The sequence below is a fragment of the Stegostoma tigrinum genome, chromosome 1 (genome assembly GCF_030684315.1).
Source record: "Stegostoma tigrinum isolate sSteTig4 chromosome 1, sSteTig4.hap1, whole genome shotgun sequence".
NCBI classification, from domain to species: domain Eukaryota; kingdom Metazoa; phylum Chordata; class Chondrichthyes; order Orectolobiformes; family Stegostomatidae; genus Stegostoma; species Stegostoma tigrinum.
Genome location: NC_081354.1, coordinates 96890416 through 96915729, shown reverse-complemented (window position 1 = coordinate 96915729; position 25314 = coordinate 96890416). Strand labels below are relative to the sequence as shown.

Sequence of the window (25314 nt, the reverse complement as noted above, 5' to 3'; positions counted from 1 at the left end):
TATTGTCCGATGTGCCTGTTTCAATTCACCTGCTGCAGACTCTCATTCAGAGCCCAGACTTAACTGTTCCAACTGGGCGTATCCATTCTACCCTCCTTAAACTTGAAATCATTCCAAATTCTCTGTCCTAACATAAGTCTTATTCCCTAATTACCCGGTGTACGTACTGACCTCCACGTTTGATTTCAGGTTTCGATTTTAAAGTTCTCAGCACTATTTTCGAAGCCTTGCATTTGCCGCATCCAACCTACGCCTGCAACATACTTCTAGCTCTACAACCCTCCAGGGTATCCACATTAGCTCCTCCAATTCTGGCTTCTTACGCATGCTCCAGTTACAGTTGGGTTTGTGGTCTTGACTTCAGCTGTCAAGAGTACCTAAACCCTGGAATTCCCACCCTAAATCACTCTTGCACCTTTCAGGGTGCTCTTTAAAAGCTAAGCCGTCTGGATACTTGGCCTAGGTATGTACTTCAGTCGTGTTGAATCTCGCTGGATGAAGTTCGTGTTGAGTGCCTTGGAGTCTTCTGAAAGGACCTGCAGATATTACAAAGACAAGTTGCTGCTGGGTTGCAGGAGGAGTTAGGGTTATAACCCCGCCTCTGCTGGATCCTCACTTCCCGGCTGCTCTCCCATGGCCAGAGGCGCGAGCGGGATCCGTTGGAGTTTGTAAAGAGGGGAGTGCGCGCGCGCGCGCGGAGATGGGTGAGTGAGGGGTGGGGAAGGGAGTGGGTCACTGTTTCCGGCGAGCAACAGGGGGTCTGAGTTATAGTACACCACACCTGCTTTCTAGTCTGCTGGCCACTTTAAGTGGATTACCGTCAGGAGAGGGGTGGTGCCCGCGGCTCCGGTGCACTCGGGACCTGGCGGGGAGGGAGTAGCGAATGTTTATCTTCCCACGGTGTGATCTCTGCTCACGCTGCGTTTAACCCGGTGGTGGCGATCCCTCGGAGCGTGGCTCTTTAACGGTGAGGGAGGGGAGAGGACACCTCCCACTTTCTGATCAACACCGTCGCTTTGCCAAATGGTTTGCTTGGAATCTGCCGCAACGTTTGTTATTACTCCAGACCTTTTATCCAGCATCCGCAAAGTAAAAGTACAGTATTTTGTGAATTCTTAACTCAGTTTGTGATCACGTTTCTGGTTTGGAACAAATTTGCCGGAGAAACTCGCCAAAGTGGCAGCAGTGGTAGAGAAACACGAGTTAACATTTCGCGTCCAGTGACCACTCAAAACTAGACCCGAAACCTTAATTCTACTAGCACCCGCTTTTGGGTTAGTCTTCTGATCTGTAGCAGTGGGGGAATGAAAGCAACAATGTTCATTATATCCTGTTAGGAGAGTATTGCAGGAATGGATATATTTGTCGGAAAATTCGTGTAGAACTTTTATTTGACCTCGCTAGGCTGCGGGCTAAGTCAGCAGTGTGGAACAAATTGGAAGTTTCTAAAATAAACTTTACTATCCAAAAAACCTCGCAAACCGGAAGGCGAAAATCACAGTTTTTAACTTTGGATATTTTACAAGTTTCCACAAGTTAATAAAGTGTAATGTCTGCCATCTACCTATGGTTTATTACCAAAAGTATGATGCATTAGGCCTAAACTTTTTTTTAAATTCATGATTATATTTAATAGTTTAGAAATGTATTAGCTGTGCAGTCTGGGTAATGATAGTTGTAAATAAAAGTTGCTGTTTGTAATCATGGATCCTTATGTGTGCTTTTGGAGGAAATATTTAACTGCTTAACAATTAATGATGCAGAATGATCTGTTTTACCGAGGGACGCCAGTAGGAGTCAGCTGCTGAGTAATCTTTTGAGGCGGAGAGATAATAGAGATGTTTAGATTGATTTTCTGCTTGGAGAGATTTAAAAAGCCACTATGGTTATGACAAATTAGTCATTGCTTGGAACTGGATATCTGATAAATGGCATCTTATCAAGTTTGGTTGTAATGATCTTTAACTGTATGATTAGATGACACACCGCCAACATTTGTACTTCCTTGAAGATTTAGTGTCCATACCATTGAATCTGTAAATTTTAAAATGGATAGTCATCATGACAAATTAAATAAATGGCTGAATCAAGATTTTTGCTGTTCAGTCAGTGCATATAACTTAACCTGATTCTACTTTTTTCACTCAGTTCAATGCGTAATAATTTGCATGAATGCAAACCAAAGGAGTTTTAGTTTGCATTGTGCTTTTTATACTGTTTTTGATTTGCCACTTTGTCTTTTGATTGCGTTCTATAATTTAAAATGTGAATTGCTCCAACTGAATCAGCAATATGCAAATAACAGTCAGGTATCTGTCATTTTTCATATGTAACAACACTTAGTCCATGCTTAAAGTTATGGTTGCATTACCTAGAAACACAACTATAGGTTAAATAGCTGAAAATTATTCTGATGGGAAGCCATGTTATTGCATACTAAGGTTGAGTTCCTTCAGATGTTTTCTACCAGAAAGAAAATAAAAGTTGATAGCTATACTGTACTTGTACAGTACTGTTGTCCTTGCTGAAATAACATGCAAAACGCTAAATATAAAAGAGATACAGTATAAAAAAATTTGCTCAGTTCTGTTAAGTTCACTGGTTTCCATTTAATGGCAGGAATTGGTGCAGGCAGAAATTGGACTCCCAGACCAATTTGGACCCTACCTTTGATAGTTTTGCTCCGTCTAGTAAAAGTGAGAGTTTGGGAAGGGAGCAAGCAAGCCTGAAAACATTAAAGCCTAACATAAGAACAGAGGATGAGAAGCAAGACCTTGGTTGGAAGAGAAAGTGAGGCACAAGGCAAGGCACTGCCAGGAATCAAAGTTAGGTGAGGAGCTGAAGTCTGTGGCAGAGGCAAGGCTGGAGCCAGGGTGAGATTGTGGTGACTTTAAGTGAGGATTTTGTGTAAATACCTAGTCCCAGGCAAGTAAAACAATCATGACATGTGTTTGATAGCACATTATGTGACAATACTATGGCTTTAAGAGATGTATTTTGTCCTTTTTTTAAATGAAGAAAGGGTGAGATCTGCAGTGATGTGTAGTCTACTTCAAAGCCCATAAAGTAAACAGCTTGTGAGGGCTTCGGAGTTTTTCCTCCTCACAGGTTGTTACAATAGAAACAATCTGAACAGATGGGGTCAAGCTCAGCAGACTCAGGATTTGTAGCTTTAGTTTTTCAGTAGCAGCTGTTGGGGTCTTGAAGCTGGGTTTCGAAGCTGCAGTACATTGCTCCCTGCTCCTGAGGTTTCACTTGCTATTATTCCTCCTGGACTGGAGAACTGCAAGTGAGACAATCTATTTATCTGAACTTACTTTTGCCAAGCATGTGTTTATGGGATGTTATTGTATTGGAACAGTTATTGTTTAGTCGTTAAATAATCTGTTATTAAATTAAGTTTTCCAAGTGAGTTAAATTATTCTGGGTTTTTTTTTTCTTTATTTTCTGACATGTAAGAATAAACTTTTGCTTAAAACCTGATATTTTGACCAATTGAATTTCATCTGGAATGCAATCCTTTACACACCTCTGAAAATAAAAAGAGGTGTAGCACTACTAATCAGAGAGGGTATCACAGCTACAGAAGCTTCCATTGTCGAGGAAGATCTGCCTACTGAGTCAGTATGGGTGGAAATTAGGAACAGCAAGGGAGTAGTCACCTCGTTAGGGGTTTACTACAGGCCCCCCAATAGCAGCAGGGAGATTGAAGAAAGCATAGGTCGACAGATTTTGGAAAAGTGTGCACGCAGTAGGGTTGTTGTAATGGGTGACTTTAACTTTCCTAATATTGATTGGAACCTCCTTCGAGCAGAAGATTTGAATGGAGCTGTTTTTGTAAGGCGTGTTCAGGAGGGTTTCCTAACTCGGTACGTTGACAGGCCGACGAGGGGAGAGGCCATTCTAGACTTGGTGCTCGGAAACAAGCCGGGGCAGGTATCAGATCTTGTGGTGGGAGAGCATTTTGGTGATAGTGACCATAACTGCCTCACATTCTACATAGCTATGGAGAGGATTAGGCAAAATGGGAGGATATTTAATTGGGGAAGAGGAAACTATGACGCGATTAGACATGAGTTAGGAAGCATGGACTGGGAGCAATTGTTCCATGGTAAGGGCACTATAGACATGTGGAGACTGTTTAAGGAACAGTTGTTGCAAGTGATGAGTAAATATGTCCCTCTGAGACAGGCAAGAAGGGGTAACATAAAGGAACCTTGGATGACTAGAGCGGTGGAGCTTCTTGTGAAAAGGAAGAAGGTAGCTTACATAAGGTGGAGGAAGCTAGGGTCAAGTTCAGCGAGAGAGGATTACACGCGGGCAAGGAAGGAGCTCAAAAATGGTCTGAGGAGAGCCAGGAGGGGCCACGAGAAAGGCTTGGCAGAACGAATTAGGGAAAACACGAAGGCATTTTACACTTATGTGAGGAATAAGAGAATGGTCAAAGAAAGATTAGGGCCGATCAGGGATAGCATAGGGAACTTGTGTGTGGAGTCTGAGGAGGGAGGGGAAGCCCTAAATGAGTTTTTTTTTTGCTTCTGTCTTTACGAAAGAAATGAACTTTGTAGTGAATGAAACCTTTGAAGAGCAGGTGTGCATGCTGGAATGGATAGACATAGAGGAAGCTGATGTGCTGAAAATTTTGTCAAACATTAAGATCGACAAGTTGCCAGGCCCGGACCAGACTTGTCCTCGGCTGCTTTGGGAAGCGAGAAATGCAATTGTTTCGCCATTTGCGAGGATCTTTGCATCCTCGCTCTCCACTGGAGTCGTACCTGAGGACTGGAGAGAGGCAAATGTAATTCCTCCCTTCAAGAAAGGAAATAGGGAAATCCCCGGCAGTTACAGACCAGTAAGTCTCACGTCTGTCGTCTGCAAGGTGTTAGAAAGGATTCTGAGGGATAGGATTTATGATCATCTGGAAGAGCATGGCTTGATCAAATGCAGTCAACACGGCTTTGTGAGGGGCAGGTCATGCCTCACAAACCTTATCGAGTTCTTTGAGGATGTGACTAGAAAAGTTGATGAGGGTCGAGCTGTGGATGTGGTGTATATGGACTTCAGTAAGGCATTTGATAAGGTTCCCCATGGTAGGTTCATTCAGAAGGTCAGGAGGAATGGGATACAGGGGAACTTAGCTGCCTGGATACAGAATTGGCTGGCCAACAGAAGGCAGCGAGTGGTAGTAGCAAGTTTGCAGACGACACAAAGGTTGGAGGTGTCATTGACAGTATAGAGGGCTGTTGTAGGCTGCAGCGGGACATTGACAGGATGCAGAGATGGGCTGACAGGTGGCAGATGGAGTTCAACCTGGATAAATGCGAGGTGATGCATTTTGGAAGGTCGAATTTGAAAGCTGGGTACAGGATTAAGGATAGGATTCTTGGCAGTGTGGAGGAACAGAGGGATCTTGGTGTGCAGATACATAGATCCCTTAAAATGGCCACCCAAGTGGACAGGGTTGTTAAGAAAGCATATGGTGTTTTGGCTTTCGTTAACAGGGGGATTGAGTTTAAGAGTCGTGAGATCTTGTTGCAGCTCTATAAAACTTTGGTTAGACCGCACTTGGAATACTGCGTCCAGTTCTGGTCGCCGTATTATAGGAAAGATGTGGATGCTTTGGAGAGGGTTCAGAGGAGGTTTACCAGGATGCTGCCTGGACTGGAGGGCTTATCTTATGAAGAGAGGTTGACTGAGCTCGGACTTTTTTCATTGGAGAAAAGGAGGAGGAGAGGGGCCCTAATTGAGGTATACAAGATAATGAGAGGCATAGATAGAGTTGATAGCCAGAGACTATTTCCCAGGGCAGAAATGGCTAGCACAAGGGGTCATAGTTTTAAGCTGGTTGGAGGAAAGTATAGAGGGGATGTCAGAGGCGGGTTCTTTACACAGAGAGTTGAGAGTGCACGGAATGCGTTGCCAGCAGCAGTTGTGGAAGCAAGGTCATTGGGGTCATTTAAGAGACTGCTGGACATGCATACGGTCACAGAAATTTGAGGGTGCATACATGAGGATCAATGGTCGGCACAACATCGTGGGCTGAAGGGCCTGTTCTGTGCTGTACTGTTCTATGTTCTATGTTCTAGGTTGGTGAAGGGTGATGTTCTGAATGTGTATTTTGGGGGTTGGGGTTTGGTTTGGTCCATAACAATTGGTTTTCTAGTGTAAATGGTATGTTTCTTGTTTAAGAAAAAATGCAAAGAGCACATAGTCATACTACTGCTCCCTCTTCCTTGAAGGGGATGCATTCCCCAGAATATTTTCAAATTTCAGAACACCAATTCAAAACTGTTAAAGGCACAATTTGATTTTGATCTCAAAATCAGAGTAGTTTGACTAAATTGGTACTTCTATCACTGAAATCGTAGCCATATGTAAGTGTCTTTGTCAGCAGGGGAAATTTAGGAGACAGTGGGTGCTAGTTCTGGATGAAGGGACTGGAGGCATTCTGGCGAAGTTTGCCAATGATACGAAGATAATTGGACGGGCAAGTAGTACTGACGAGGTGGGGAGGCTGCAGAAAGATTTTAGACAGTTTGGGAGAGTGGTCCAGGAAATGGCTGATGAAATTCAACGTGAGCAAGTGCGAGGTTTTGCACTTTGGTGAAAAGAATACAGGCATGGACTATTTTCTAAATGGTGAGAAAATTTGTAAAGCTGAAGTACAAAGGGATCTGGGGGTGTTGGTCCAGGATTCTCTGAAGGTTAACTTGCAGGTAGATTCCGTGATTAAGAAAGCGAATGTAATGTTGTCGTTTATCTCAAGAGGTAATATAAAAGCAGTAATGTGCTTCTGAGACTTTATAAAGCTCTAGTTAGGCCCCATTTAGAATACTGTGTCCAATTTTGGACCCCACAGTTCAGGAAGGACATACTGGCACTGGAGCGTGTCCAGCAGACATTCACAAGGATGATCCCTGCAATGGTAGGTATAACATACGATGAACGGATAAGGATCCTGGGATTGTATTCAATAGAGTTTTGAAGGTTGAGGGGGAGATCTAATAGACACTTACAAGATAATGCATTGCTTAGAAAGGGTGGACGCTGGGAAGTTGTTTCTGTTAGACGGGGATATGAAGACCCGTGGGCACAGCCTTAGAGTTAGAGGGGGTAAATTTAAAACGGAAATGAGGAAACATTTCTTCAGCCAGAGAGTGGTGGACCTGTGGAATTCATTGCCACGGAATGCAGTGGAGGCCGGGACGTTAAATGTCTTCCAGGCAGAGATCGATAAATTCTTGGTCTCACGGAATCAAGGGCTATGGGGAGAGTGTAGGGAAGTGGAGTTGAAATGCTCATCAGCCATGATTTAAATGGCGGAGTGGAATCAATGGGCCAAATGGCCTTAGTTCCATTCTTATGTCTTATGGCCTTATGGTTAGGAAGACAGCTGGATAAGAAATACTTAGTAATTGCTTGTAGAATACATTGACGTTTTACAATATGGAAAATTTTAAGGATGCTGTGTTCATCACTCAGGCACATGATGCATTTGGTTGTTTTGTGCTTATGTGTGCAAAGTGAAATGGAAATCCTTTCTTTAACACTTGAACATTAATATGGTGCCTTCTCGCACATTTAGAATTTCAAACTTGCTTTGTTTGTGATACATGTTTAAATGAGTGCAAGCAGTCAGAGGATCCCAGTTTGTTGGCTGAAGATAGTATCATTCATTTACCTGAGTTGACCATTTTAGAACATAGAACAGTACAGCACAGAACAGGCCCTTCAGCCCACAATGTTGTGCCGACCATTGATCCTCATGTATGCACCCTCAAATTTCTGTGACCATATACATGTCCAGCAGTCTCTTAAATGACCCCAATGACCTTGCTTCCACAACTGCTGCTGGCAACGCATTCCATGCTCTCACAACTCTCTGCGTAAAGAACCTGCCTCTGACATCCCCTCTATACTTTCCACCAACCAGCTTAAAACTATGACCCCTCGTGCTAGCCATTTCTGCCCTGGGAAATAGTCTCTGGCTATCAACTCTATCTATGCCTCTCATTATCTTGTATACCTCAATTAGGTCCCCTCTCCTCCTCCTTTTCTCCAATGAAAAAAGTCCGAGCTCAGTCAACCTCTCTTCATAAGATAAGCCCTCCAGTCCAGGCAGCATCCTGGTAAACCTCCTCTGAACCCTCTCCAAAGCATCCACGTCTTTCCTGTAATAGGGCGCCCAGAACTGGACGCAGTATTCCAAGTGCGGTCTAACCAAAGTTTTATAGAGCTGCAACAAGATCTCACGACTCTTAAACTCAATCCCCCTGTTAACGAAAGCCAAAACACCATATGCTTTCTTAACAACCCTGTCCACTTGGGTGGCCATTTTAAGGGATCTATGTATCTGCACACCAAGATCCCTCTGTTCCTCCACGCTGCCAAGAATCCTATCCTTAATCCTGTACTCAGCTTTCAAATTTGACCTTCCAAAATGCATCACCTCGCATTTATCCAGGTTGAACTCCATCTGCCACCTCTCAGCCCATCTCTGCATCCTGTCAATGTCCCGCTGCAGCCTACAACAGCCCTCTACACTGTCAACGACACCTCCGACCTTTGTGTCGTCTGCAAACTTGCTGACCCATCCTTCAATCCCCTCATCCAAGTCATTAATAAAAATTACAAACAGTAGAGGCCCAAGGACAGAGCCCTGTGGAACCCCACTCACCACTGACTTCCAGGCAGAATATTTTCCTTCTACTACCACTCGCTGTCTTCTGTTGGCCAGCCAATTCTGTATCCAAGCAGCTAAGTTCCCCTGTATCCCATTCCTCCTGACCTTCTGAATGAGCCTACCATGGGGAACCTTATCAAATGCCTTACTGAAGTCCATATACACCACATCCACAGCTCGACCCTCATCAACTTTTCTCGTCACATCCTCAAAAAACTCGATAAGGTTTGTAAGGCATGACCTACCCCTCACAAAGCCGTGTTGACTGTGTTGACATAGAACATTACAGCACAGTACAGGCCCTTCGGCCCTCTATGTTGTGCCGACCTGTCATACTGATCTCAAGCCCATCTAACCTACACTATTCCATGTATGTCCATATACTTGACCAATGACGACTTAAATGTACCTAAAGTTGGTGAATCTACTACCGTTGCCGGCAAAGCGTTCCATTCCCTTACTACTCTCTGAGTAAAGAAACTACCTCTGACATCTGTCCTATATCTTTCACCCCTCAATTTAAAGCTATGCCCCCTCATGCTCGCCGTCACCATCCTAGGAAAAAGGCTCTCCCTATCCACCCTATCTAACCCTCTGATTACTTTATATGTTTCAATTAAGTCACCTCTCAACCTTCTTCTCTCTAATGAAAACAGCCTCAAGTCCCTCAGCCTTTCCTTGTAAGACCTTCCCTCCATACCAGGCAACATCCTAGTAAATCTCCGCTGCACCCTTGCCAAAGCTTCCACATCCTTATAATGCGGTGACCAGAACTGTACACAATACTCCAAGTGCGGCCTCACCAGAGTTTTGTACAGCTTCACCATAACCTCTTGGTTCCGGAACTCGATCCCTCTATTAATAAAAGCTAAAACACTGTATGCCGTCTTAACAACCCTGTCAACCTGGGTGACAACTTTCAAGGATCTGTGTACATGGACACCGAGATCTCTCTGCTCATCTACACTGCTAAGAATCTTACCATTAGCCCAGTACTTTGCATTCCAGTTACTCCTACCAAAGTGCATCACCTCACACTTGTCTGCATTAAACTCCATTTGCCACCTCTCAGCCCAGCTCTGCAGCTTATCTATGTCTCTCTGCAACCTACAGCATCCTTCGTCACTATCCACAACTCCACCGACCTTGGTGTTGTCTGCAAATTTACTAACCCATCCTTCTACGCCCTCATCCAGGTCATTTATAAAAATGACAAACAGCAGTGGACCCAACACCGACCCTTGCGGTACACCACTTGTAACTGGTCTCCAGGATGAACATTTCCCATCAACTACCACCCTCTGTCTTCTTTCAGCAAGCCAATTTCTGATCCAAACTGTTATATCTCCCACAATTCCATTCCTCCGCATTTTGTACAATAGCCTATTGTGGGGAACCTTATCGAACGCCTTGCTGAAATCCATATACACCACATCACCCGGTTTACTCTCATCTACCTGTTTGGTCACCTTCTCAAAGAACTCAGTAAGGTTTGTGAGGCACGACCTTCCCTTATCTGTTTTTGCTTTGTAATAGCTGATAAAAGAATTGTCGCTAGTGTAGAAGAATAGAATACTATAATGATAGCTGAAATGATAAGTTGCTCAAATGCAAACCTCAATTTAGTATTTATGTAATGGTATTTAAAGCTTTTCTCTTTATACAAAAATGTATTTGTAAATATATGGCTTCCGGGGAACGATTTTAGCTTTGTGCTGATTTAATTGGATCATAGAATTTGACCAAGAAAATTCTCAAGTTGTTCCCTGCTTCTGGGTGTATAAGGTATTGAAAATACAGCATAGTTGGTTCTTTGCCAGTAATTATTCCTTTAAAGTTAAATTCATGATTTTAAAAACTGTTTCAAAGATAATTAAAAGATACAGCATTTAACGTGTACTTTTCTGACATGTTTGCTGTTGGGTTTTTTTCTTTTAAATTTGGCTCTGTGGTTAGAATAATAGCTCCAAGGCAGGCTGTAATGCAAATAACACCAGTGCACTGACGCGTATCGTTAGGGTCATGCACTGGAAGTCAAGCCCAGCTATTCCTGGAGTCATCACAAAAATTAAAGATTCAGAAAGCATGCAGAATTCCCCAGGTTACCTATCTTTTAGACCCAGGTTAATGAAAAGCATGGACCAGGTTATTAATACTTCAGGATGACTTCTACAAATGAATATTAATAAACAGATTCTAACTAACTGGAAATGAATAATTATAATCCATCGACATATAGCTCTGCTAATTAAATTTAAACTCTTATAGACTCCCCTTTCCTCATATATGCAGACAATCACATAATGAGTTTTGAGAAGATTTGTTGCTCAGGTTGAGTTTTTGGATGTGAGTTTGCTCGCTGAGTTGGAAGGTTAGTTTTCAGACGTTGCGTCACCATTCTAGGTAGCATCATCAGTGAGCCTCCGACGAAGTGCTGGTGTTATGCCCCGCTTTCTATTTATCTGTTTAGGTTTCCTTGTGTTGGTGATGTCATTTCCTGTGTTAGTGATGTCATTTCCTGTTCTTTTTCTCAGAGGATGGTAGATGGGCTCCAAATCAATCTACCATCCTCTGAGAAAAAGAACAGGAAATGACATCACCAACCCAAGGAAACCTAAACAGATAAGTAGAAAGTGGGACATAACACCGGTGCTTCAGCGGAGGCTCACTGATGATGTCAGCTAGAATGGTGACAAAACGTCTGAAAACTAACCTTCCAGCTCAGCGAGCAAACTCACATGCAGAGACATACACATACACAGCAAAAAGAAAAGGGTTTTATGGATGGAGTGAAAGACGGGGCTAGCAGTTTAACGGTTCCTGTTCATCGGGTTTGATGTGCTGGTCCTTCTTAGCTTGTCAAGACACGCTGCTCTGTGATTCTTCTCCTCCTCCTCCAGCCACTTGCTTGAAGGGGGTAATTGGTGGCTGGTGCACACTTTTAAAATTTCTGGTTTATTGTTTAAGAGCCACAGCTTGTGCAACTGGCTTGCTTCAAATGATTCTCTCTGCAGTGCGAAAAGGGAGTTTTTTTTTTTAGTTTGGAGATCTGTTGACTTCTCCCTATCTCGTTTACGGCTATAGTCCAGTCAACTACCCCACAATCACGTACTTGTTGCAGGGCCAAAAGCCTTTGTCATCAATAGCTGGTCACTTATCCATCAGTTGATTGCTGGCCAAAGCTGCAACTATGCTTGTTTGCAATAAACAACTGCACCTCCCAGTCATGAACCATTTCAACTCCCCCTCCCATTCCTCAGATGACATGTCCATCCTGGGCCTCATGCAATGCCACATCAATGCCACCCGAAGGTTGCAGAAACAGCAACTCATATTCCGCTTGGGAACCCTGCAGCCCAATGGTGTCAATGTGGATTTCACAAGTTTCAAAATCTCCCCTCCCCCCTACTGTATCCCAAAACCAACCCAGCTCGTCTCTACCTCCCTAACCTGATCTTTCTCTCACCTATCCCCTCCTCCCACCTCAAGCCGCACCCCCATTTCCTACCTGCTAATCTCATTTCTCTCCTCCTCCCCCCCCCCCCCCCTCCCCATGACTTGTCTTTCCTCCCTGGGCTGACCTATCTCCTCCCTACTTCCCCACCGACACTCACCTTTACTGGCTCCGCCCCCGCTTCTTTAACTTCTGTCTCCTCTCCACCTATCTTCTCCTCTACCCATCTTCGATCTGCCTCCCCCTCTCTCCCTACTTATTTCAGAACCCTCTTCCCCTCTCCCATTTCTGATGACGGGCCCGAAATGTCAGCTTTCCTCCTCCTCTGATGCTGCTCCGCCAGCTGTGGGTTTTTTTTAAGATTCCCTGCAGTGTGGAAACAGGCCCTTCGGGAAACAACACCGCCCTTGAAGTATCCCACGTAGACCCGTCCCCCTATAACCCTCACACCCGTGAACACTACGGGCAATTTAGCATGGCCAGTCTACCTAACCTGCACATCTTTTTGGATTGTGGGAGGAAACCCAAGCAGACACGGGGAGATGTTCATCCAGCTGTACACCTTGTTATCTCGGATTCTCAGCATCTGCAGTTCCTACTATCTCCTTCATGTACACCCCTTGGTTTCAGCTCCTCTGTGGCCTAGATCTACTGATTGAACAAGCACTTGTGTAAACAATGAGTGTCAGCTTACTTGATTGTAAAAAGTGCAGCAATCCTTGATTCTTTAAAACAGTCTTTTTCCCATTTCAGTCCATGATCTAAAATACATAAAAATAAAAAGACACAATCTTTACAGGCGCTTTAATGTCTGCTTTAATGCTTGAATTTCTGATCAAAATCGTTGGTATTTGTTATTGTCTTGCCGAATGTTTACATAACAGACCAACAGCGCAGTTAGAAGCTAAAACAGAGCCAGGATGGAGGATTTTTCAAGTCCAGTTGCTAATTATTTTCATGAGTTCCAATCTCTGTCTGATGTTATTTCAGCTTCAAACTTTAATTATAGTTGGCGGTAAATTGTATAACTAGCAATTTATCAGAGTGCACAACAGAAATAAAAACAAAGTTATGTGAATCATAAGTCCATTACCAGTTGTAAAGAAAAATGGTAGGTTATGACATGTTTGCATTTATAGCATCAAGATCTCAAGGCACGATGGTCAGTCTTTTCTCATTGTACTCCTCTTCGTCTGTAGCATCAGTTCATATAATGACAACTGCATGCTAAAGTGAGGTCCTATCAACTTGATCCATGCTAGAATTGGGTTAGTGAAGAGCAAAGAAGATTAATTATGTAATAAGTTTCACCGAAAGAAAAGTGTCTGTAAGCACTCACCAGTATCCCTCAGCTTCTTATGTGTTCTGTTTTATGGTAGAACACTGGCAGTCTGTGAAAATATGATTTTCTTTTTCTGATTTGTTTCTTTGTAAGATTCTCTAACTGTGGTTTTATGCAAGTTAGGCATCACTGCATGAATGCTTCACACGCCTTAGCACCTTGAGGTATTCTGTGTCATGTTCACAAGTAGTATACTGTTTTGGGGAGCTATACTTCTAGGTATTATTATCTAGAACATATTACCTGCTCAACAGCCCAAACCATTAGATTTTTGTTTATTTCGTGCTGCTGAGGCAGCCCTTTGGAAATAAGGGTGATTTGATTTCACTCCGGGTTGCTAGCTTGGTGCTGAATTGGTTGGTGACTCCAAGTTGTAATCTGCCAACTCTGCTGCATGTTGCCCGTTACGCTTGAAGGATCAGTTGGGTAGGTTGTTTAGAGGTTTTTGTACTTCCTTCAACAGCTTACTTCACTACTATTTGTTCCTGACAAGGTCTTCTGTTATGTTTGGTGCTTTTTCTGAATGAGCTTTATACATTTTGGCTCATCATAGGCTAGAAACTTATGTTTGAATTTTATTCCACTTCATGTAAAACTTAAAATCTGTTTAAATTTGAGATTTCTGGTGGAATGAATAGCCTGTTTGTTTTTTGATAAGTAGATAATCAAATGAGCATATTAGATACACGAGAAAAAAAGGCCATCATTGCTGCTTTGAACCTGCTATATCATTCAATAATTCATCCAAATTATTTAACTTCCTTATTAAACAAAATTGATGTTATATTATACGTTATGATTTATTTAAATAATAATACATCCTGAAACTGTTCCTTCAAAGTAAAAGTAGTGTACACTTAAATTATCTCCGCAATCACAACTTTAATATGGATGATACCAGAAGTGCATGGGTACACATATTAGAAATGGATTGATGGGATTAGGTTCATTCTTCTCTTGGGGGGAGGGTGTGGGGGGAAGAAATAAGGCTGACAGGTGACCTTTAAAATAATGGAAGGTTTGCTAGAGTCAACATGGAGGATGATCCCTCTTGGGTGGGAGAGCCTAAGGGTGGCGAAGATGTCAAACCCCATGTGAAATGGAGTGGAAATATGTATTCAGTGGGAAAGTAGACAAACATGAGAGAAAAGCTTACAGATAGCCATGAAGATTTAAATAAGAAGTGATGTGAAGAGCCTCAACTAGACCATAGACCATTTATAACAAATGAGCAGTTTCTGTGCCATACTTGCTGTATAATCCTAAACACTTAGATTGAAGTGGAGTATATGTAACTACACGGTGATTTCAATGCATAAACACAAAAGTATGATTTAACCATCTTAAAACTTTTTTTGGATGATTTGACCTGTTGGTGCGCAGTGATACTTTGTGGTTTGTAACATTATGCTTGCTATTGTTGCATGTAACTGTTGTGGTCTCTTCTCACTACTACTTACCACTGATTTTGGGGGGAGAAAAAGAATGCAAAGTAAGCCAAATGTCATGACCCAAGCTCACCTATATTGAACTATTAATTACGACATTTTTTTAGAAGAGGGCGTACAGTCAAAATGGCTGAGAATGTGAATTCTGAGCAATGTACCTCTATGTCTGCCAGGAAGGACTGTGTGAATTATCCTCTACCTCGAGAAAGACCTTGTAATGTAACACCTGACTGATGGCAAAGAAGCTTCAATGAATGGACTTTAGAAGGAAGAAATGCACTGCAAACTGAATGAGAATATCCGGTGACTATCTGATTAGAACATGAAAGGTGGAAGGGGAGCGCTCTGGTAGAGAGACAAGTTGGATTTCCCCCCTTTTTTAAGAATACACAAGAACAGAGGTTAAAAGCCAGTCCAGCTCTTGTCTTTGGGTGCATGTGGGTGAAATTGTGTGCTCTTCGGTTAAATCTGAGAAAACCCATATTCTACATGTGAAAAGAAAGGAAGTTGCTTTTTTTGCCTGGAAAGCGAAAAGCAAGTATAGCTGCAGTTGAGCATGACAAAGACCTTTTTAGCTGACCCAAAGCCAAGCACCTTGAAATCAACAATTCACTGATCAAAGTCAGTGCTATTATCATTCTGGTTGCAACATTCTGTTATGCGAACTTCACTGAACTCTGAGACTGGCCCATATGTGTTTTTTAGCTTTCATCCTTTTTAACTCACCTTTTATTTCTAATCTGTGAATGTGTGTTGCATTATTATTTCTTCTCACAATTTGTAACTTAATTAGCTCACTTATTAACTCAAGCCTGAGTACAATGTAAACGTGGTCTTGGAGAAAGGTATCCACAAGGTAGTGGGATACTTTTTAAAAATTGAATGTGATAAGACCAATCGGTTCATTCTGTCTCACGTGTTACCTTGCTGATTTTCGGTATGGTGCCTGGAAATGTAATAAATTGGAGAGCCTCGCTAGCGGCAGCTGTTTGTAATACAAACCTTTTACTGCATGATATCAGAGGTTCAAAGTGTACAATGACTGGCGGAGGACTAGCATTTTTCCTGTCACTATAGTACATTGCATGGGATATAGCATGGATGCTTATCGTGTTTTTCTGGCTACTCTTAAAATCTGGAAATAACATCCTATTGGATCATCACACTCAGCTAATCAACACATTATTTGTAAATGAATTACCACAAGAAATAACGTAGGGTTATGGCTTAACCAACCAGCTTGTGCTTGCAGAACTCCTATGTCCAATAGTGATACTGCAGTTGGACAACATTTGATGAATATTTCTGAATGTGCAAAGAATTATGTTGACAACCAATTTGGGATTGTCAGGCTGGCTTACAATGATGCATACTTGTGTTTGCAAGAAACGTCTTTTCCAGCAATACGCAGGTTCTATATTCCAAAACAAAAAAGTGCTTTATTTTATCAAGATACTTGATACATTTTTCTCAGTTGTGGAAATTGTTATTATGTATTTTGAAATTTTTCATCCAATAGCTATTGTTAGAAGTATGATTGCAGATTGGAAGTTGCTTATTTATTCACAGAATAAAACCAAGACTTGAGATAAAACTAATTTTCTAAGCATTAATCAAACATGAAACTAGTTTTCCCAAATGATAACTCGTCCCTTTCATTTAACAGTTAATAAAATTTTAAAGCACTACAATGTTACACTCCTGCTTGCTCCAAATGTAAGCAGAGGAAATTTTTCATATTTTTGTGGATCGCAGAGATCATACACCTCCCCAAGTGTGTGTATATATAGGCAGTAAACTGGAAGAACTGTGGGTGCTGGAAATCAAAAGCAAAACCAGAAATTTGATTTTATTTTAAAAGAAAGCTACGATCTAGCAGCATCTGCGGAGAGAAAGCAGTGTTAATCTCTTGGATCCAGAATAGACTTATTCTTCAGAATGGGTTTTCAGTTCTGAAGAAAGCTTACTGGACTTGAAACATTAACTCTGCTTTCTGTCCAGTTGAGTATTTTTCCAGGAATTTCTGGAAATATCGGCAGTCTTGGGTTGGCAAAGCTTTCCATTATTGAGTACAAATGCAAATTGGAACATAATACAGAACAATATAAAATTGCCATTTGTAAGTAGGGGATATGTTCATGCATCTTTATAATTACACCCTGTATGAGATCACATTCATAAACATGAGCATTCACTGTCAGATGTTTCTAAATTTGGTCCCTTCTGCCTAATTCATGATTTTCATAGTTTATGCCACATAAAATTTTATATTTTGTTTCATAATTGACAAATAGCTTTTCTCTTCACAAAACAGTAGATATAACTAATTTAATTAATTATACTAATTTTAAGGAAAACTAAATTTAAATTGAAGACTGGGAAAGATCACAAGCCAGGAAGTTATACAGCAATGTTGGTGGACTGACTGATTTTTCAGTCACTTAATACTTGTGCAGTGCAGTCATTCTTGTATTGTTAAAAATATGAATTAGCTAATTTGTGCAAAGCAAGCACCTACAAAAATTGGTAATGTAGTATTCAGGTACGCTGTTTTTAGTGATGCTCCATTTATTGTAGCAGCGAGGGCGAGGACAAGGGGCCTGCCGAGAGTTAAGTTCTTCTTCAATTCGGCAACGGAGCTAAGTGGGAGTGGTTGAATTGTGCTCTGGGAAGTGAGTGAACTGATTTTTGGGTGGTGCGCATGTAAGGAATTAGCTAATTTGTGCAAAGCAAGCACCTACAAAAATTGTTAACGTAGTATTCAGATACTCCATTTATTACATGTGTAGTGTATCCCACTGACCACCCTCCTCCGACCAAAAAAAAGACTCTGCTGCTTTGATAAGGTAAGTGTTTTCCTTTTTGTTTTATCGTGTGCTCGTAAGTAGAGTGATTTGGTACAATTTTTTTTTCCACTTCATTTACCTAGTGTTTGATATTATAGTAGGACTAAGTTAAGCTTAGAAGTAAAAATGGCAGGAGATTCCAGACCCGTGTAATGCTCCTCTTGCTCAATGTAGGAGCTCAGGGACGTGACTGATGACCCTGATGCCTGCACATGCAAGAAGTGTGTCCAACTGCAGCCCTTGTTCGACCGTATGGTGGCTCTGGAGCGGTGGATGGACTCACTTCGTAGCATCCGCAATACTGAGGATGTCTTGGATAGCACGTTCAGCAAATTGGTCACACCGCAGATTAGGGTCGCTGAGGAAGAAAGGGAATGGCTGTCCAAAAGGCAGGGAAAAAAAGCAGGAAGGTAGTGCGGGTGTCCCCTACAGTCATCTCCCTCCAAAACGGGTATACTGTTTTGGATACTGTTGGGGGAAGATGGGTCACCAGAGGAAGGCAGCAGTAGCGAGGTTCATGGCACCGTGGCTGGCTCTGCTGTACAGAAGGGTAGGAAAAAGAGTGGAAGGGCTATAGTCATAGGGGATTTGATTGTAAGGGGAGTAGATGGGTGGTTCTGTGGTCAAAAACGAGACTCCCGAATGGTCTGTTGCCTCCCAGGTGCACGGGTTAGGGATGTCTCAGATTGACTGCAGGACATTCTGAAGGGGAGGGTGAACACCTAGCTGTTGGGGTGCATATAGGCACCAATGATAGTTTAAAAACCAGGATGATGTCCTATATGCAGAATTTAGGGAATTAAGAGCCAAGTTTTAAAAAGTAGGACCTCACAGGTAGTAATCTCAGGATTGCTACCAGTGCCACGTGCAAGTCAGAGCAGAAATGAAAGAATAGGCAGGATAAATGAGTGGCTTGAGAGATGGTGCAGGAGGGAGGGGTTTGGATTTTTGGGACATTGGGACTGGTTCTTGGGGAGGTGGGACTATTACAAATCGGCTGGTCCACACCTGGGCAGGATTAGATCCATTGTCGTAAGGGGTGTTTTTGCTAATGTTGTTGGGGAGCATTTAAACTAATGTGGCAGGGGGATGGGAACCAAATGAGGAGGTTAGTGGACAGTAAGGAGGTAGCAACTAAAGCCTGTAAGGAACTAGATAATGAAGTCAGTGTGACTAAAGGGAAGAGTAGGCAGAGAGCAGATGATGACCGCAGAGGGACAGGTGGTCTGAGGTGCATCTGTTTTAATGTGAGAAGTGTAGTAGGTAGGTCCAGATGAACTTAGGACTTGGATCACTATCTGGGAGTATGATGTTATTGCTGTTACTGGTTGAGGGAAGGTCAAGGTTGGCAACTCAAATCGCAGGATATGGATGCTTCAGGTGGGATAGAGAGGGAGGTAAAAGGGGTGGAGAAGTTGCATTACAGGTCAAAGAGGATATCACAGCTGTGCTGAAGGAGGGCTCTGTGGAGGACTTGAGCAGTGAGGCAACTTGGGCAGACCTCTGAAAAGGGAAGGGTGCGGTAACAATGTTGGGGCTATACTGCAGGCCTCCCAACAGCGAGTGTGAGATAGAGGCGCACACATTCTGGAAAGATGTAGGAACAACAGGGTGGTGGTGATGGGAGATTTCAAATTTCCCAACATTGACTAGGATTCACTTAGTGTTAGGGGTTTAGATGGAGCTGAATTTGTAAGGAGCATCCAGGAGGATTTTATAACACATATGTAAATAGTTCAACTTGGGAAGGGGCCGTACTGGATCTGGTGTTGGGAAATGAGCCCAGCCAGGTGGTTGAAGTTTCAGTAGGGGATTACTTTGGAAATAGTGATCATAATTCCGTAACTTTTAGAATACTAAAGGACAAAGGTAAGAGTGCTGAATTTGGGGAAGGCTAACTGCTGCAAAATTTGACAGGAGCTGGGGAATGTGGAGTGGGATCAGCAGTTTGAGGGTAAATCCACATTTGATATGTGGGAGGCTTTTAAAGAGAGGTTGATTAGCGTGCAGGAGAGACCTGTCCCTGTGAAAATGAGGGATAGAAAGGGCAAGATTTGGGAACTATGATGACAGGTGAAATGGTGAGACTAGCAAAGAGGAAAAAGGAAGCATACATAAGGTCTAGGCGACTGGAAACAGATGAAGCTTCGGTAGAGTATCACGAAAGTAGGACCAATCTGAAACGAGGAATTAAGAGGGCTAAAAGGGACTACAAGATATCTTTAGCAAACAGGGTTAAGGAAAATCCCAAAGCATTTTATTCATACATAAGGCGCAAAAGGGTAACTAGAGAAAGGGCTTGCCCACTCAAGGACAAAGGAGGGAAGTTATGTGAGGAGTCAGAAAATGAGTGAGATTCTTAATGAGCAGTTCGCGTCAGTATTCACCGAGGAGAGTGACATGACAGATGTTGAGGTTAGGGATCGATGTTTGATTACTGTAGGTCACGTCAGCATAAGGAGGGGGATGGGGGGCGCGGGGAGTGTTGGATACTCTCAAAGGCATTAGGGTTGACAAGTCCCCAGGTCTGGATGGGATCTATCCCAGGTTACTGAGGTAAGTGAGAGAGGAACTGGCTGGGGCCTTAACTGAAATCTTTGCAGCATCCTTGGGCACGGGTGAGGTCCTGGAGGACTGGGAAATTGCTAATATTGTCTCCTTGTTTAAGAAGGGTAGTAAGGATAATCCAGGAGATTATAGGCTGATGAGCCTGACGTCAGTGGTGGGGAAGCTGCTGGAGAAGATACTGAGGGATAGGATCTATTTATGTTTGGAAGAAAATGGGCTTATCAGTGATAGACAGCATGGTGTTGTGCAGGGAAGGTCACGTCTTGCCAACTTGATAGAATCCTTTGAGGAAGTGACAAAGTTGATAGATGAGGGAAGAGCTGTAGATGTCATATACATGGACTTCAATGAGGCATTTGACAAGGTTCCCCGTGGTAGGCTGATGGAGAAAGTGAAGTTGCATGGGGTCCAGGGTGCTGGCTGGGCTACAGGAGACAGAGAGTTGTATTGGAAGGGAGCTTCTCCAAATGCAGAACTGTGACCAGTGGTGTTCCACAGGGATCCGTGTTGGGAGCACTGTTGTTTGTGATATACATCAATGATCTGGAGGAAGGTACAGATGGTCTGGTTAGCAAGTTTGCAGGTGACACTAAGATTGGTGGAGCAGCAGATAGTGAAGTGGACTGTCAGAGAATGCAGCAGAATGTAGATAGTTTGGAGAGTTGGGTGGAGAAATGGCTGATGGAGTTCAGTCCAGGCAAATGTGAGGTGATGCATTTTGGAAGATGCGATTCAAGAGCAAACTGTATGGTAAATGGAAAAGCTCTGGGGAAAAATTGCTACACAGAGAGATCTGGGTGTTCAGGTCCATTGTACCCTGAGGTGGTAACGCAGGTGGATAGAGTGGTCAAGAAGGCATATGGCATGCTCTCATTCATCGGACAGGGTATTGAGTACAAGAGTTGGCAGGTCATGTTACAGCTGTATGGGACTTCGGTTCGACCACGTTTGGAATCTGCATACAGTTCTGGTTGCCACATTACCAAAAGGATGTGGATGCTTTGAAGAGGGTGCCGAGGAGGTTCACCAGAGTGTTGTTTGGTATGGAGGGCGCTAGCTATGAAGAGAGATTGAGTAGATTAGGATTATTTACATTAGAAAGACAGAGGTTGAGGGGGGACCTGATTGAGGTCTACAAAATCGTGAGAGGTATAGACAGGGTAGATAGCAAGAAGCTTTTTCCCCCCCAGAGTGGGTTCTGAGTTACTAGGGGTCATGACTTCAAGATGAGGGGGGAAAGAGTTTAAGGGAGATATGCGTGGAAATTTCTTTACACAGAGGGTGGTGCGTGCCTGGAATGCATTGCCAGTGGAGGTGGTTGTGACGGGCACACATTTACGATGTATTTAGACAGATACATGAAGGGGCAGGGAGCCGAGGGATACAGATCCTTGGAAAATAAGCAACAGGTTTAGATAGAGGATCTGGATCAGCGCAGAGTTGGAGGGCTGAAGGGCCTGTTCCTGTGCTGTAGTTTGCTTTGTTCTTTTGTTCTATTTAAGGGATAAATATTGACCATGATACTGGGGAGAACTTCACATTTGCTTCTTCGAATAGTGCCAGTAATCTCTCTTGTGGTCACCATTTTTGGTACCTTGGTTTAAGTCATTTGAAATGCAGCATCTTGGTGCTTTCAAGTCAGATGTCTACAATAGGAGTTGAAAAAGCAACTTTGTACACGTGCTTCCATGGCTGCTGAGATTAAGAATCTCATTACAGGATATGAATCCAGTCAAGGAAATGAAATACAGTACAGAGTGCTGCCAATTGAGCCAAAGCTGGAGCATTTCTCAGAATGAATGAAACACATGCTGTTTCTGAGAAATGTTTATTCTTCCACCACTCACTGTTCTTTCTTTGTGATACACACAATATTTTAATGGCTCTTTAAAATGTTCCCTGAAATTAAAAAGAGCCACGTTGCTCATCCAGATCATATCCATTGCAGACACAAAAGATATGCATTAGATCAAAGGCTCAATGATGCCAAGTCACTGCTGAAAAACCCAAAAATTGTACTGCATTTGTGAGTGTAGCAAATGGTAAATGATTATTTGTGGCCACTAATTACAGAATTCAGAATTTGAGAACCATATGTCCATGCCTTTTCTGGAATGTAATTTTGCATCGTCATCTTGGTAACCTTCCCAGGTCATTTAAAACTGTGTGTGGGTGTTGCTTAACTGGATGTTTATAAATTTCTGTTTAATTCACAATTACTCAATATTCCAGGGTTTCTGACCAAAACCATACATATTGGCCTGGACTTTTGCTGTGTCAAGTGTCTCACCGTCCTTCAAAATTGTGAGCGGTCCAGATTCTAGGTTTTCCTAACTTCATTCCAGGGCTTTCTAATTTTGGGGTGGGCCTTCTGATCTATAAGCTGGCTTGTATTCTGAGCCAGTGTCCAGCTCCATGTGTAGTCACACTGGTCCTGAATACTCATAAATTTGAAATAGGGTATCTTAAACACCCCACGGTACAGTTCCCAAACATGCATTTTGTGTAGTACCCAAAATCACCACTCCTAAAATTAATGCTTCATTTCGCTGATCTAGTTGGTTGTGGCATTGCTGTAAGCTGTGTGTTCACTTTTAAGTTTATTTTGAGTGCTATTAAGCATCATGGTACACGTTCAGAGATAATGGGAACTGCAGATGCTGGAGAATCCAAGATAACACAGTGTGTAGCTGGATGAACACAGCAGGCCAAGCAGCATCTCAGGAGCACAAAAGCTGACGTTTCGGGCCTAGACCCATCCCCCTCTCTGATGAAGGGTCTAGGCCCGAAACGTCAGCTGTTGTGCTCCTGAGATGCTACTTGGCCTGCTGTGTTCATCCAGCTACACACTTTTTGTTATCATGGTACACATTCAGCTGGCCAACTAGTTAAATGTTGGTATACAATATTAACTTACAGCTCCAACAGAAAAGAATATGAGTTCAGCTCGTTGATTACCATTTTTTTGGAGGAAGCTCCATATATGATTTTAAAAATGGCATAATAAACTTTTCCATTCGATGGCCTAACTTCAATCCTGTTAGAAATCTGAATTGCTTGGTTTAGACATGCTCTCTGAGTTGTTACTAATTGTGACACCACCCAACATGGCAGAAGGCTGAGTCATTTCTCCATTGTTTACAATGTGAAGCTTGTAAGGATCATATCACTTGCATTATTTGAAAGATTTTAGACTGCAGCATAAATGCAGTCGAGAGCATATAACAGTAGTGCGTGAAATGTTGATAGTTAGGTGCTATATACTTGTTAAATTCTTCCCATCTTTTGATGGAAGCTGTTTCTGTGAAGAAACCTAAGCTTTGCTGTTCACATCATCTGAAATATTTTTTGGTTTGCAGTTCCTTATTTATTTTAAGCTTTGAGGAATATATTGCAGTTTCAAAGGAACTTCGATGCATATGTGACAAAACACTCTTGAGTTGGTGAAATGCCAGTAAATTTCAAACTGAATGAAAATCACTTTTGGTGAAAACCTGCTATAATCTTTCCAAACCTCCGAGGTGAATTTATGAGTGACTTAATACTTTGTTTGTTAATGCACTATGAATGAGGTATCTGGTGAAGTTAGAAATCATTGTTTCCATATTTTATCCCAAGTCCCTGAGAATCATGCTTTTAATTTGAATTTGACATTACCTAATTAGTTCTGAAGTTGAGTTGGGGAAAGAGCAAGAGCTTGGCTGTCCATTTGACCATGCTGTAGACAACTGTAAATAGGACCAGAAACACAGGTGGATTTAAAGTATTGGGAAAGATCTGTAACTCGGCTTGTGGATGAGGTTGTTGACTTGCTCGCCGAGCTGGCTTGTTTTTGTTCGAACATTTCGTACCCATGCTAGGTGACCTCAGTAGAACCTCCAATGAAGGCTTCATCAGAGGCTCCACTGATGATGTCACCTAACATGGTGACGAAATGTCAGAACAAAAATAAGCCAGCTTGGCGAGCAAGTCAAAACCTCCTGTATGTGAGATAACAAAGTGTGGAGCTCGATGAACACAGCAGGCCAAGCATCATCTCAGGAGCACAAAAGCTGACGTTTCGGGCCTGGACCCTTCATCAGAGAGGGGGATGGGGAGAGGGAACTGGAATAAATAGGGAAAGAGGGGGAGGTGGACTGAATATGGAGAGAAAAGAAGATAGGTAGAGAGGAGAGTAATTACAAGAAAGTTGCAGTGGGAGAGAGATTCCCTGAGGTTGGTCCGGAGAGAGGAGGGTAACTTGTATGTGGATTGTTTTGAGCGTGTGATCTACCATTTTTAATTTCTATTTCATATTGTTACACATTACAGTGTAGAAGCTTGATGCTAATAATTTCAGCTGGCGTTTAACCATTGAATTCTGTAAAATGTTGCCAATAATGTTCAGTACAATAATTTTTCAGAAGCAATATTTAACTTTATTCAGCCCTATATAGCATATTGCACGAAAGGTTTTGCTGCTTCCAAGTTTGAGCTAAGTGGTGACTTTTAACAGTAATCCTAAGTTAGTCACAATTTCATCAGTAAATTAACTTTTATTTGGAACTGATTTATGCATTACTGTAGCTGTTCTTTGAGCCACCCCTAGAAGGTCTGGAGGTTAGCATCTACAGATTTTTTTTTTGGCGTTATCGAATGGAGGCTGAATTACCCTGAATGCAGTGAACTACAGGAGGGTCTGAATTTACGAACATTTGTACTTATGGACATGATCTCATACAGAAGATTTTAAATACACACGAACATTTCCTACACTTAGGAACATCAGTTTTATATTGTCCCGCTTGTGTTCTGGCTTGTGTTCTGACTTGCGTACAAATTGACTTGTGAACAGTGCCCGCTTTAACAATTCCCAAGGATTGCCTGCACATGTTATAAAACAGTTTTGAAATGCACTGATTTCTCTTTTATCTAGATAAGCATATATTCAGCAATGCATTGCAGTGATAGCTTACGTCAAAAGTGTGGATCCA

At 42.4% G+C, this 25314-nt stretch overlaps 1 protein-coding gene across 3 annotated transcripts in view; it reads left to right on the top strand.

Annotated features, from left to right (window-relative positions):
- The first annotated feature begins 573 nt into the window (after positions 1-573).
- The window catches only part of rell1 (RELT like 1), a 64913-nt gene continuing 40172 nt past the window's right edge, over positions 574-25314 (top strand). Inside the window, exon 1 of one of the 3 annotated variants that reach the window (XM_059647112.1) lies at positions 574-704. In XM_059647112.1, the coding sequence (XP_059503095.1) occupies positions 701-704 (4 nt within the window). In that variant the 5' untranslated portion in view covers positions 574-700. The other 2 variants (XM_059647114.1, XM_059647113.1) reach the window with 2 other exon arrangements.